The sequence below is a fragment of the Choloepus didactylus genome, chromosome 9 (assembly GCF_015220235.1).
Source record: "Choloepus didactylus isolate mChoDid1 chromosome 9, mChoDid1.pri, whole genome shotgun sequence".
Classification (NCBI taxonomy): domain Eukaryota; kingdom Metazoa; phylum Chordata; class Mammalia; order Pilosa; family Megalonychidae; genus Choloepus; species Choloepus didactylus.
Genome location: NC_051315.1, coordinates 73,266,208 through 73,279,753, shown reverse-complemented (window position 1 = coordinate 73,279,753; position 13,546 = coordinate 73,266,208). Strand labels below are relative to the sequence as shown.

Here is a 13,546-nt window from a genome sequence, read left to right as displayed (position 1 = left end):
GCGGCATGGCCACCAGCGTGGACTCCTTATCCAGTTAATGTGCAAGAGCCATTGACATTTGAAGATCATCAGAAGTGAAAATAAAGCATCTCAAAAATTATAATTGCCTCCACTTCTCATTCAGAGAATTCAGGGCATACAAAATCAGCCTCAGTCATATCATCAGATTCCATTTCAACTTCTGCAGACAACTTTTCTCCTGATTTAGGGTCCTGACAGAGTCTAACAAATTAGCAAAAATGGAAGAACCACCCTTGCTTCCAGGAGAAAATATTAAAGACATGGCCAAAGAGGAAACTTACATATGCCCATTCACTGGTGCTGTATGAGGAATTCTGACTATCACAAATTACAGGTTGTATTTCAAAAGCATGGAACGGGGACCCTCCATTTGTTTTAGATGCTTCTCTTGGTGTGATAAGTAGAGTAGAAAAAAATGGTGGTGCTTGCAGTCAAGGTGAAAATTCTTATGGACTAGAAACTGTGTGCAAGGATATTCAGAATTTACGGTTTGCTCATAAACCTGAGGGGCAAACAGGAAGATCCATATTTGAGAATCTAATGAAATACGCATTCCCTGTCACTAATAAGCTGCCCCTCTTTGGTTCTGAATACAAAGAAGTATCTCCTTAAAATGGGTGGAAGCTCAACAATCCTCTTTTAGAGTATAGAAGGAAGGGAATTCCTAATAAAGCTGGAGAATAACAAAAATAAATGAACTATAAGAGCTGTGCAATACATACCCTGCCCTCTTGGTTGTACCAGCAAATATTCCTGATGAAGAATTAAAGAGAGTAGCATCCTTCAGATCATGGGGCTGGATCCCAGTTTTATCATAGATTCATTCTGAAAGTCAAGCCACAATCACTTGATGTAGCCAGCCCATGGCAGGAGTGAATGGGAAGCACAGCAAAAAGGATGAAAACTACCTTCAAGCCATCATGGATTCCAATGCCCAGTCTCATAAAATCTTTATATTTGATGCCCAGCCAAGTGTTAATGCTGTTGCCAATAAGGCAAAGGGTGGAGGTTATAAAAGTGAAGATGCCTATCAAAATGCAGAACTAATTTTTCTGGTTGTCCACAATATTCGTGTTATGAGACAATCATTATGAAAACTTACGGAGACTGTGTACCCCAACATTGAGGAAACTCACTGCTTGTCCAACTTGGAATCCACTCACTGGCTAGAACATATTAAGCTTATTCTTGCAGGGGAATCTTAGTATTGCCAACAAGGTAGAGTCAGGCAAGACGTCTGTGGTAGTACATTGCAGTGATGGTTAGGACCGCACAGCTCAGCTAACTTCCCTAGCTATGCTCATGTTGGATGGATACTATCGAACCATCCAAGGATTTGAAATCCTCGTGGAGAAAGAATGGCTAAGTTTTGGACATCAATTTCAACTAAGAGTTGGCCATGGAAATAAGAATCATGCAGATGCACACAGATCGCCTGTTTTCCTTTGGTTTACTGACTATGTCTGGCAAATGACAAGACAGTTTCCCACAGCATTTGAATTCAATGAATGTTTCCCCATTACCATTTCAGACCACCTATATAGCTGTTTATTTGGAACATTCCTCTGCAACAGTGAACAGCAGAGAGTAAAAGAGAATCTTTCCAAAAGAACTTTGTCACTGTGGTCTTACATAAATAGTCAGCTTGAAAACTTCATTAATCCTCTCTGTGGGAGCTATTCCAATCATGTCTTTTATCCAGTAGTCCGTATGTGCCACCTAGAGCTCTGGGTGGGGTACTGCATAAGACGGAATCCACAGATGAAGCCACAGGAGCCCATTCACAGCAGATATAAAGAATTTCTTGCTAAAGGAGCAGAGCTTCAAAAAAAAATAGAGGAACTACAGAGAGAGATTTCCAACAGATGAACCTCATCCTCAAAAAAAGCCAGTTCTCCTGCACAGTGTGTCACTCCTGTCCAAACTGTTGTATGAAAGAACTATTAGACAGAGATACCATTGCTATGAAGTCTATTACAATGGCAGCTTTATGGAAAAAGTCTTATCAATTTAGAATCCATCTGTGAAAGAAAGTTCACTCACTTTATTTTAAATCTCTCTAGGATGAGTTTAGAACTGTAGCAGCGCAAGTGGCTTAAGTGAAATAATCCCATATATAATTACATAACACTAACCTTATAAGGCACCCAAAGGATATTAAGATGCTTCTTTTCTGGATCTGCAGTGGGAAGAAGTTTTTTAAAAGAAAAATACTATCTCAGAAATTTTGGCATCTGGTAAAACTAAACTACAAATCACTTTAAAATTTACCTTTTTAAAGGACAGAGCTCATTAAAGAGGGAGTAGAATCACAGTGCTCAAACCAAATCAACACTATCATCACTGAGATTCTGTAGCATCATATATATTGGGCTTCATGGTACTCCCTTCCCCATAATGGGGTTTTCTTTTGTATCAGAATTCACTTACTTTGATCACTTTAACAGGCACATTTTTCATACAGTGGTAGTTAAAAAAACTATTGCTGTTATTGATATACTTAATTTAAGATGTATTAGATAGCTGTTCCAAAATGATGCCTTACAGAGGTAGAGGTGAGGTGCTGGGGTGAGGGGGGAAATTGGTAGTTGTCCAGTAGTTAAAAGAATTCCATCCACATGCTTCAGATTAGCTTCCATTTGTCCAATTATCAGAAACACCATGAAAGATATTTTAAAAAACTCATCTACCCCATTTCATTTTACTTAACCATTTAACTTCCGTGAACAGAAAAAAATGTAAGTTTTGAGGCAATATTTTAAAATTTTACTACAACTGATGTTTTCCTGAAGTCTGTATAAATAGCTTACGATGAGAAAAAGTACTATGCTCTTAATTTACATGAAATATTTTACTACTTTTCCCTTTTGCAGATTCTTTAATTCCACTAAATGATTAAGTCTACCAAAGAACATTTTGCATGTGAAAATGTATAACAATCTCAATGTCAGTAAAGGAAATCTTGCTTCACTGTTTTGTCTGCTATGGTAAGAGGTTGGCACTGGTATAAACATTTGACTCCCTGATGCCTATTTTACTCATAAAGAGCCATATATAATGTACTATAACAAAAGAGCTTCTTGTCCCTTGGGTCTTTAATTAAAAGAAAATTTCAACCGACTTTTTAAAACTTTATCCTAAGTTGTTTGTCTTACCCTTCTTTTGCAAAGAGCTATCTTTGGCACCCCACCCAAAAATAAAATACTCAATTTGAATCCATTTGCCTCCAATGCCTAAATCAAATGATACTCAAAAATATGATGAATTAACAAGCGAAAGATACTATCATCTGAACCTTAGACCCAGTCGTGGTCTTGCAATGTCTAATTCTAATAGTACAGTAAATACTAGCAAAATTGGTTAAAAAAATTTAGTTATAAAATTCATAAGAAAATTTATTAATAGAGTCCTTAAAGAGAACATTTCACAAATTCATTCTTTCTTCTCCATCCCACCATTGTCCTCATTTCAACCCTTACCATCTTGTTCTGATTCCTTATAAAAGAATATAGGTGACTAATGAGGTCAAGATAATAGAAAATGATAACCCAACTCCTTAGAATTTAAAGCTTCCACTTTTAAAACCTTTACACCTACTTCAAATTCCTTTCAAAGGCCAGGGGTATCTAAGTGCAAACCCATCACCTCTCCGCTTAAAGCCTGCCAGCGACTCCTTTTTACCTTCTATAGAGAAGTCTCCAATGTTGGATACATGCACTTGAATATTTAAGACAATGCTTTGGTACGGGTGGAGCAGGAAGAATATTTGCACTCTTTATATATTTATTTACATAAATAAAACTAGTATTTGGTTTGGCAAAAAATAAAAAATAAAAAAATATATATGCCTCCAACAGGAAAGGCAACGGGGGTGGCAGAAATAAGAGAAACCAGGAGAAAACACACAATACGAATGGGAAAAAAAAATGACTGTTAACCTCAGTGATAAGATGTTTTACCCAGGAAACAAGAACAGGATGCTATTTTTCAAGTACTTTTAGAGGGGGAAAAAAGAAGCTCTTGGAACTTAAAAGGAATAATCATAAATTTAAAATATTATGTAAGAGTTAGAAAATGAGACTGAAGAAATCTTTCAGAAAGTAGAATACACACATGAAAGACAGTAAGGGAGAAAAAGAGTAGAAAATTAGAGTTCTCTATAGTGACTCCAACTGCCAAATAGTAGGAACTATAGAAAGAGGCAACAGAGAACACAGGGAAAACAATTATCAAATAAATTATATAGGGAGGTTTCCCAGACTGAAGGATACTAAGTGTCTTCATGGAAAGGGCCCACCAATTCCCCAGCAAAACAAATGAAAAAGTCCCACACCAAGGCATATGTCTAAAATTGAGAATATTGACAAGACTCAAAAATCGTAACCATAAATGACTTCCACAGAACACTGGAAGTTAGAAGACAATGGAATGATGTCTCTAAAATTCCAAGGAACAATCAATTCCAACCTAAAATATTACATCCTAGCCAAGCTATCTCAAGATTGAAGACAGAAAAAAAGCATTTTCAGAAACAAGACCTTTAAATTTCACTTTCCAAGCAACCTTTCTTAGAAAGCTACTTAAATATGTTCTTTGCCAAAATGAGGAAATGCACTAAAAAAGAGGAAGAAAAGCTTTTTAGGAAACTGGGCTCAATGTTAGAAATTTGCTAAGGCAAGTCCTAGGATAATAGCTGTATGCCACAATGAAATAGAAATCAGGCAAGAGAGAAGTTAACAGACAAATGCCCTCAGTTTAAAGCAAAGAAAAAGCGTAACTGTTCTTGAGCATCAAAAAAAAAAAAAAAAGTTATGTATTATAGCAACAGGCACACATATTTTTAAAAATGAGAGCAAAAGTCACATAGAAAATTAGGAAAATTGGAAAAAATGAGACAATTACTAACCACAGGAAAATCACTGATATAATTTTATTCAGATAATGTATGCAGAGATAAAATATATCTTCAATTACCTTAAGAGAAATACCACAAAATTAAAAACTGAAAATCAAGAATTAGCAATATAATCATATATGGTAGGTTGAATAAAGCCCCCCCCCCCCCCCGCCAAAGATATCCATGTTCTAATTCCTACAACTTGTGAATCTACCTTACATGGCAGAAGCAATTTTGCAGACATGACAAAACAAAGTTCAGGATCTTGAGATGGGAAGATTATCCTGGATTATCCAGGTGGATCCTAACTGTCATCATAAGAAGGAGGGAGAGGGAGATTTTACTACAGCAGCAGAAGGCAATGGGATGATGGAAGCAGAGATTAGCGTAATGTGCTCTGAAGAGGGAGTAATGGGCCACAAACCAAAGACCAGCAGACTCTGGAAGCTGTAAAAGGAAACCGATTCTCTTCTCAGAACCTTTAGAAAAAACCAGTCCTGTGAACTCCTTTAGTTTAACTCAGTGAAACCTATTTCAGACATCTGATCTACAGAACTGTAAGAGAATAAACCTGTATTGTTTTAAGTCACTAAATGTGTGGTAATTTGTCACAATGGCAACAGGAAACTATTACAGTATATCATTTAGAAATACAGAGATAAAGTAAGCAACAGCTTTAAGATCAGCAGTGCTTAATTCAGGGGTTAACAGGAGCAGGAGTTACTGGAGGAATAAAGCTAAAGATTGCTATATTTCATTATAAGTATTTAAGTACTACTTGACTTTTTTTTTAACAATCTGTATTTATTGTTTTGACTATAACATAAAAGAAAAAGTAGTAATTAGTATGGCTATTTTTTTTATTAAATTCAGTTTTATTGAAATACATTCACACACCATACAATCATCCATGATATACAATCCACTGTCCACAGTATGATAACATAGTTATGCGTTCATCACCACAATCTATCTCTGAACATTTTCCTTACATCAGAAAGAACCAGAACAAGAATAAAAAATAAAAGTGAAAAAAGAACACCCACATCATCCCCCCATCCCACCCCATTTGTCCTTTAGTTTTTATCCCCATTCCTCCACTCATCCATACACTATATAAAGGGGGTATGATCCACAAGGTCTTCACAATCACACTGTCACCCCTTGTAATTTACATTATTATATAATTGTCTTCAGGAGTCTAGACTGCTGGGTTGGAGTTTGGTAGTTTCAGGTATTTACTTCTAGCTATTCCAATACATTAAAGAGTATGGCTATTTTTAAAAGTAACTTTACCCCATCATAAACTGGAAATCACTCAATGGTACTATAGCTAGTCTGGCATGAAATTAATGTTTGGTGATTAATCAGAAAAAAATCTATGTAACTGGCAGAAAAATGTCTTGTCCCTCCCCCGCCCCAAAAGACATCCACATCCTAATTTCCAGTCCTATGAGTATGTTACATTACAGGACAAAGGGGAATTCAGGCTGCAAATCAGGTGTCCTTAAAATAAAGGGATTATCTCACTGAGCACAGATAACTGCGGGTGACTGAGCTTGTACCTCGACTTACCAGGCCTGGGCCAGGGGACCTGATATCACCCCCTGGGGAGGGTAGTAGGTACGGGCGTGAGTGCCCTCTGCAGCCCCCCCGAGCCTGGGGAGCGAGGTCAAGGCAGCTCCCTTTTCCTCACCCAAAATGCCACGGGCAGGGGAGGCTTGCCGGAGGAAACCGCCTTTCTCCCAACTGCCCTTTCCCCACTTCCTTATCTTACCCACTCACTCCCTGGTGCCAAGGCCACTCCTGCCACCGCCAGCGCGCATGCACCGTGGCCAGAACAACCCCCGCCCCGCTGCAACGGCTCCGGCGTTCTCTCAGAACCAATCCTAGCCCCTATCCCTTCAGTATTGCCATTTAAGGCTGCTTCACCTCCTTTCCAGCCCTGCCCTTCTTACCAGCCTATATAACCTGTAATCACCCCTAAATAAATCTCTTTGGCGCATACTCCTACTGGATGAAGAGTGTCTTGTCCTTATCGCCGCCCTCCATACCTTGCACGCCTCCCGCCGAGGACCCGGCCACGTCCTCCGCCTCGCCCTCGCCTCCGGGAAAGAGCCCCCGCCGCCGGTACCCCTTGAGCAGCCCCGAGAGCTGAGGGCTCAGCTACCGGCCGCCTCTCCCCCTAGAAGCAGTAACCGCGACCGCAGATAACCAAAAGGGTTCTTAAATGAAGAGAGAAGTGAAAGATTGATATAGTGTGAGAAAGACTCAACTGGCCATTACTGTCTTTGAACGTGGAAGGGGGTCACAAGCCAAGGAATATGCACAGCCTCTGTAAAATGGAAAAGGGAAGAAAAAAAAATTCCCCCCAGAGCCCTCAGAAAGAACCTTATTCCTGCTGATGCCTTGATTTTAGCCCACTAAGACCTGTTTCAGACTCCTGACCTCTAAAACTGCTAGTTAAATTCATGTTTTTTAAGTCATGAATTTGTGGTAATTTGTTATAGTAGCAATAAGAAACTAGTAGAGTCTAGAATAAAGTTAGTGTTTATTCAGTAATGTTAAAGAAAACTCATGCCTTCCCAAGTTAGACACAAATATTCCAATCTTCTTGTCTGACAGTAGATATCTGTGTCAGGATATGACTGCCTCAAGACACTATCAACTTAGATATTAGTTTCTTGTGCCTGCTATAGCAAATTACCACAAACTGGGTGGCATAAAACAACAAAAGTTTATTCTCTCAAAATTCTGGAGGCCAGAATTCTGAAATCCAGGTATTGGCAAGGCTGCCCTCCATCTGGAGGCTCTAAGGCAGAATCCACTCCTTGCCTCTTCCAGCTTCTGGTGGCTGCTTTGGCATTCCTTACCTTTTGGCAGCAATACTCTCATCTCTGTCCCCATGTTCACATCACCTTCTCCTTTGTGTCTCTCTTCTTCTTCAGTCTGTGTCAAATCTCCCTCTGCCTCACTCTGATAAGGACACTTGTCATTGAGTTTGGGCTCACTCAGATAATCCAGGATAAACTTTTCTCGGGATCCTTAAGTTAATCTTATTTTTGCTGCATAAGGTATTATCCAGAGGTTCTGGGAATTAGGAAGCGGACATTTCTTTTTGGGGGGGCTACCATTCAACCTACTACTACTTATATCCCCCAATCTATTCAGTCAATAAGCATTTACTGAGGTCTGTGTTTACCAGCTCTGTGTCAGGTAAACATCAAAGATGTGGAAAGAATACTGTATCTGTTGTGAAAGAGTTCATAATCCAATAATATAAAAGATACGAGATAAGAACCAAACAGAGAGCTTTATAGAAGCACACACAAGGAGCAACTAAGCCAGATCAAGAAAAATACAGTGTCCAGAAGTATGCCCAGACAAATTAATCCTTTTTCCCTCTTTCTGGAACAATATCACAACTCTGAGTTCCTAGCATCAACAAAAACAGCCAAAAAGTGCTACAATCTGAAGCTTACACTATCAACAATACGTTAACACAAATGAGAATTCGATTTCATGAAATGTAAGTGGTCTAACACATGGAAAGAAAGCTGACAGATAAGTTAAAAAAAAAACTCAAGAAAATTAACAAAAAATGAAAAGAAGGAAGAATAGCAAAATTAAGTTTAAATAGAAGAAAACTGAGGTATAGGAATGGGGATAAGACAGGACAAACATTTCAATATTCTTTATCAGGAGCAATAATATACCATGGTTAAAAAGTTTCTGAAGTTGTTTAATCCAGAGTTCTCACTCTGTCATATGATCAAGTTTTTCCTGCACCAGAAAAAGTATCTAAAACAGGTAAATATAGTTACAGAATCAAAAACAAAACAACTCTTTACTGGGCACAAAAGCCTAAGCATAAAATAGCTCTGATGCATTATATCCCACAACATCTCTTTATAAACCTGGCTAAACTCAGAAAGCTAAAATTTACAAATTATACAAGAAATTTTCATTTATTTAACACTAAACATAGGTGCTAAAAAAAAAGTTAAGGGAAAAATCTAGGTTTTTTTCCACTCAATTTTCTGAAGTCAATCCCCTTTTCCATGTCTTACGTATTACTGACCATATAAGATAGGTCCCCATACCTAACACAACTTTTTAAAAATATTCTTTCATTTATGCCCCATTAAAACTTTCTACATGCAAATTCCTTAAACTTGAAGGAGAAGCAGCAGTGACTCAGTGGCCAATTTATGCTAGGTATATTTTTCCTGCCATAGTTCTTGTATTTTCATATATGATTTCTACAATTACAAGAACCTCATGGAAGTTACTGTATTAAAAAAAATAAGTTAACATAAGGATATTTAATTAACTTCAATCCTATGCTCTTCCACTTGACAACAATAAGAAAATTAAAATGCATGCTTTCAGTCGACTAAAAGATCCTTTAAAACACCAAATATATCACTTAACATGACGTGTTTTTGCATTTGCAATGTCCATGGATCACTTACCTGACTCAATTTTACAACTAAGTTACTCATTACCTTGTGTCTAACCTGGCTTTATCATCTACCCACTTGTTTTAGGAGTCTGATCAGGATAGGGTTAACAGCTGAACTAATTCTCCTAGTCCATACTCTACCCCAAGTATAAAGCTGAACATCTAAGGTGACATCCTAGATTTTTGACCACAATATATGTAGTAGACAGAATTCTAAAGATGTGCCCCCAAGATTTCTGTCCTATGTTACTTAATCGAACACTAATCTAGGTATTACTACCATGAAAGGATTTTGCAAATGGAATTAAGGTTACTAATCGACCAACTTTAAATAGGGAGATTATCCCCAATTATCCCGATGGGTCCAGTGTAATCACTTGGGCCCTTATCAGCAACAGGAGTCAGAACAGTCAAGTCAGAGAGATACAATAGAACAGGGATTTCAGAGAGATTCAAAGTATAAAAAGGACTCAATCTGCCTTAGAAGATGGAAGAAAGCCACAAGCCAAGGAATGAGGGTGGCCTCTAAAATCTCAGAATGACCTCTAGCCAACAGGGAAACAGGGACCTTGGTCTTATGACCACATGAAACTGTATATCCTGCCAACAACTGAATGAGCTTGGAAGCAGATTTATCTCCAGAGCCTCCAGAAAGAAATACAGCTCTACCAACACCTGAACTTTAAGCAAAGAACCAGATGTGCCCAGACTTCAGAATTACCAAAACTGTGAGATAATAAATTTGTATTGCTTTAAGCCAGTAAACTTGTGGTAATTTGTTATATAGCAGGAATAGAAACTAATACAGATTTTAATACCACAAGTGGGGTCCTGCTAAAATTGTGGAAGTGGCTTTGAATCAGGCAGTAGGTGGAGAATGGAAGCATTTTGAAGAGCATGATAGAGAAAGCCTAAATTATCTTGATCGTCAGAATGTTAATAGAAATCTGGACACTGCCAGGAAGGGCTCTAGACTGAAGAAATCTAGACTAGGAGGACATTTGCAGTTGGATCTTGCTTTTGTTACCCATTCTGACAATGTCTGCCTTTCAAATGGATTGTTTAGTCCACTTACATTTTATGCAACTGCTGACTTGGTTAGTTTTAAATGTATCTTGATGTTTGTTTCCAATTCTCGATCCTTTTGTTGTTGTTATTCCTCTGTTCCTTCTTTCCTGACTTCTTTTATGTCTAAGTCACCACCATCTCTCATCTAGATTAATACAGTAGACTTCTAAATGGTCTCCCTGATTCCACCCTTGACCTGCTCCCTACCCCCAAAATCTACACAGCAGCAGTCTTACCCTAATTGTTTTCTACCACTTCTAGGTAAAGACTAGTTGTTTACAATCTACATTTCCCTGTAAAATATGCCCCCATCACCTCTTTGATGTCATTCTTTATTACTCTCCCCCTCACTAAACCCACAGTGGACTCTTCACTCTTCCTTGAGCATCCCAGACACAGTCCCACCTCAGAGCCTTTGTATTTGCTATTCCTTCTATCTGCAACACTTTCCCCTACCTCCACCTCACTTAATTTTGGGTTTTGAGCAAATGTTACTTTTCCTATACTACCTATGGTAGGAAGAATAATGTCCACCCAAAGATGTCCATATCCTAATCCACAGAATCTATGAATATGTGTATCATATGGCAAAGGGGAATTAAGATTGCAGATGGAATTACATTGCTCATCAGCTGATTTTAAAATGGGGATCTTATCCTGGATTATCCAAAAGGGCCCACTGAGGGTCCTTAGAAGAGAAAGATGTGATTATAGAAGAATGGTCAGGGAAATGCAAAGTTGCTGGCTTTGAAGATGGGAGGAAGAGAGCCATGAGCCAAGAAATCAGGGCAGCCTCTGGAAGATTAGAAAGGAAAGAAAACACATTCTCCCCTACAACCTCCAGAAGAAAGGATGCAGCCCTGCCAAATGCCTTGATTTTAGCCCAGCGAAATCCATTTTGGACTTCTGACCTCCAGAACAGTAGGGTAATAAATTTGCATTGTTTAAGACACTTGATTTATGGTCATTTGTTATGGCAGTGGTAGAAAACTAATACATTACCCTATTTAACACTATAAGAGCCAACCGGCTTTTCCCCTTAATTTTTCCTTGATAAAATATATTACCTTCTAACAAACTTCATAATTTACTTATTTTATCTATAAATATAAATTCTGTAAATAAATGTAAGCTCTATAAAAGCAAAGATTATTCATTTTGTTCCAATTTCCAGAACCTAGTACATGATAAGGTGCTTAAATAGTTACTGAATAAGCATTCAATGGGATTATAAATATAAAAATACGTAAGAAGAGTTGTGCTAATGATGATGCCGACAGTGATAAAAAGGCCACTAATTTCAAAGAAAAACTAGAAACTATTGGTGGCTGTTTATAGTCAATAACATTTAGATTTATAGCTATGCATTAATATAAATATTTATTAGATTTATAGCTATGTATAAATAAAACACCTTTATTATTCAATCTCTCAGGTACTCCTTTCCTCAATTACAACAGCTGTTTTCTTAATTACACAATTTTAGTAACTCAGAAACACCTCAAAAGTCTACGTATATAATTTTCTAAAAATTCTTAATATTGAGTAGAATATCACATCTTATCTATAAATTCAGAATAGAATCAATATACAGAGTTATTTCCTTCATGGAGAAAGTTACTGCCATTTGAGAAAGTCTCAAAATTTGGAATATAAGAAAAAAGATTTTGGCAATATCAACAAAGGTCCATATCACTTTCATTCAGAGAGTAGAAAATAGTCTTTTGGTGTTAAAGGGAGTTGCTTACCTGTTCCAAGAGTAGTAGTTGTAACTCCAACAAGAGGACTGTGCATTACTGAAATATTTGGCTACAAGAAAACAGAAGTATTAAAGATAAAAATGCAAAGTTCTAGCCATAAACCGAATATACTAAGTTTTGGAAGGCTTCATTCAACAGACAACTAAATATCTTATTAGGTGCTGGGGATTCCTCCAAGTATCTCACATTCTAAGAGTACTCTCTAACATTTTTTTAAGTTAAATTGTATTACCCTAAAATATGCTAGATCTTTTAGCATATTGTTTGTTTAAAATAAGAAAAGTCACAATTGGTAAAAAGACATCTTCTTTTTAACAGAATGTGATGTGGTACCTATTTGTTTTAGTTCCTAATGTACAACATAACAGAGAACATGGTAATTCTTCAAATCACCAAGCTCACATAGAAAGAGAAAAGATGGCAAAATTTTACTTTTAAACTGACATTTGCAAACCATAAAATACTATAGTTTCAAATCTCACTGTACAAAAAAGCCAGCATATCCCTACCAGTATAAAGTTACAAAGCAGGAAAATTACCAATAGTAGTCCTTTTAAATGTGAGAAAATTAAAGACTAAATTGAAGTAGTTAAACAATTGAATGTACGCTTTGTTTTGTATGATGCATGGTATGTGAATATATCTCAATAAAAATGAATTATAAAAAAAAATTAAAGCAATTAAAGAAAATATACATTCAAGTATGAGAAAGCAGTCTTTCTCTGGAAGTAAATATATATATATAGCTAGATTTAGATTTTTTTTTTTTTTAAACAGATTCTGATTAAACTAAAGAAATATAAAATCTGGCTATATCTAACAACCAGAACCAAATGTTGAGAGAATGCTAGGAGATATGAAAACACTTCATGTTCAATTCTTAATGCTAATTTCTTTCATGGTTAGAGAGCAATCGAGTCAAGTCTCTAAGAGCATAGCTAATTTGGGCTCTAATCAAGTATAAATACTCCTACCAATTTTCAAGTCAAAAATATTCCCCATAAATTATGATTTCCAAGACTTTTAAACATTTTGAATGTATCAGTAACTATAAACTACTTTTCTTGCCATGCATCAAAAGAGGAGTAAGAAAAACCGGTATAAATTTATAAATCAGTGGTTCTCATACCAAACTATACAACAGATTTACTTATCAACATTTATAAAATATCCCAGACCAGTATATTCTGATTTAGGTAAGTCTAAAACAGCAAATAATTTTGAATTTTCTAGTAGGCATGTTATAAAAGTAAAAACGGGAGAAATTTAAATATAATTTATTTAGCCTAACACATCCAAAATATTATCATTTCAATATATAATGCATATAAAAAT

General features: G+C 36.8%; 1 protein-coding gene and 1 pseudogene across 1 annotated transcript in view; one reads left to right on the top strand and one right to left on the bottom strand.

Annotated features, from left to right (window-relative positions):
- Window positions 1-13,546, bottom strand: part of NUP35 (nucleoporin 35) — a 43,720-nt gene that overhangs the window by 19,861 nt on the left and 10,313 nt on the right. Inside the window, exon 4 of the mRNA XM_037849309.1 lies at window positions 12,200-12,260. Coding sequence (XP_037705237.1) covers window positions 12,200-12,260 — 61 coding nt within the window. The remainder of the gene's footprint in view (window positions 1-12,199; window positions 12,261-13,546) is intronic.
- Window positions 103-1,956, top strand: LOC119544142 (annotated as a pseudogene).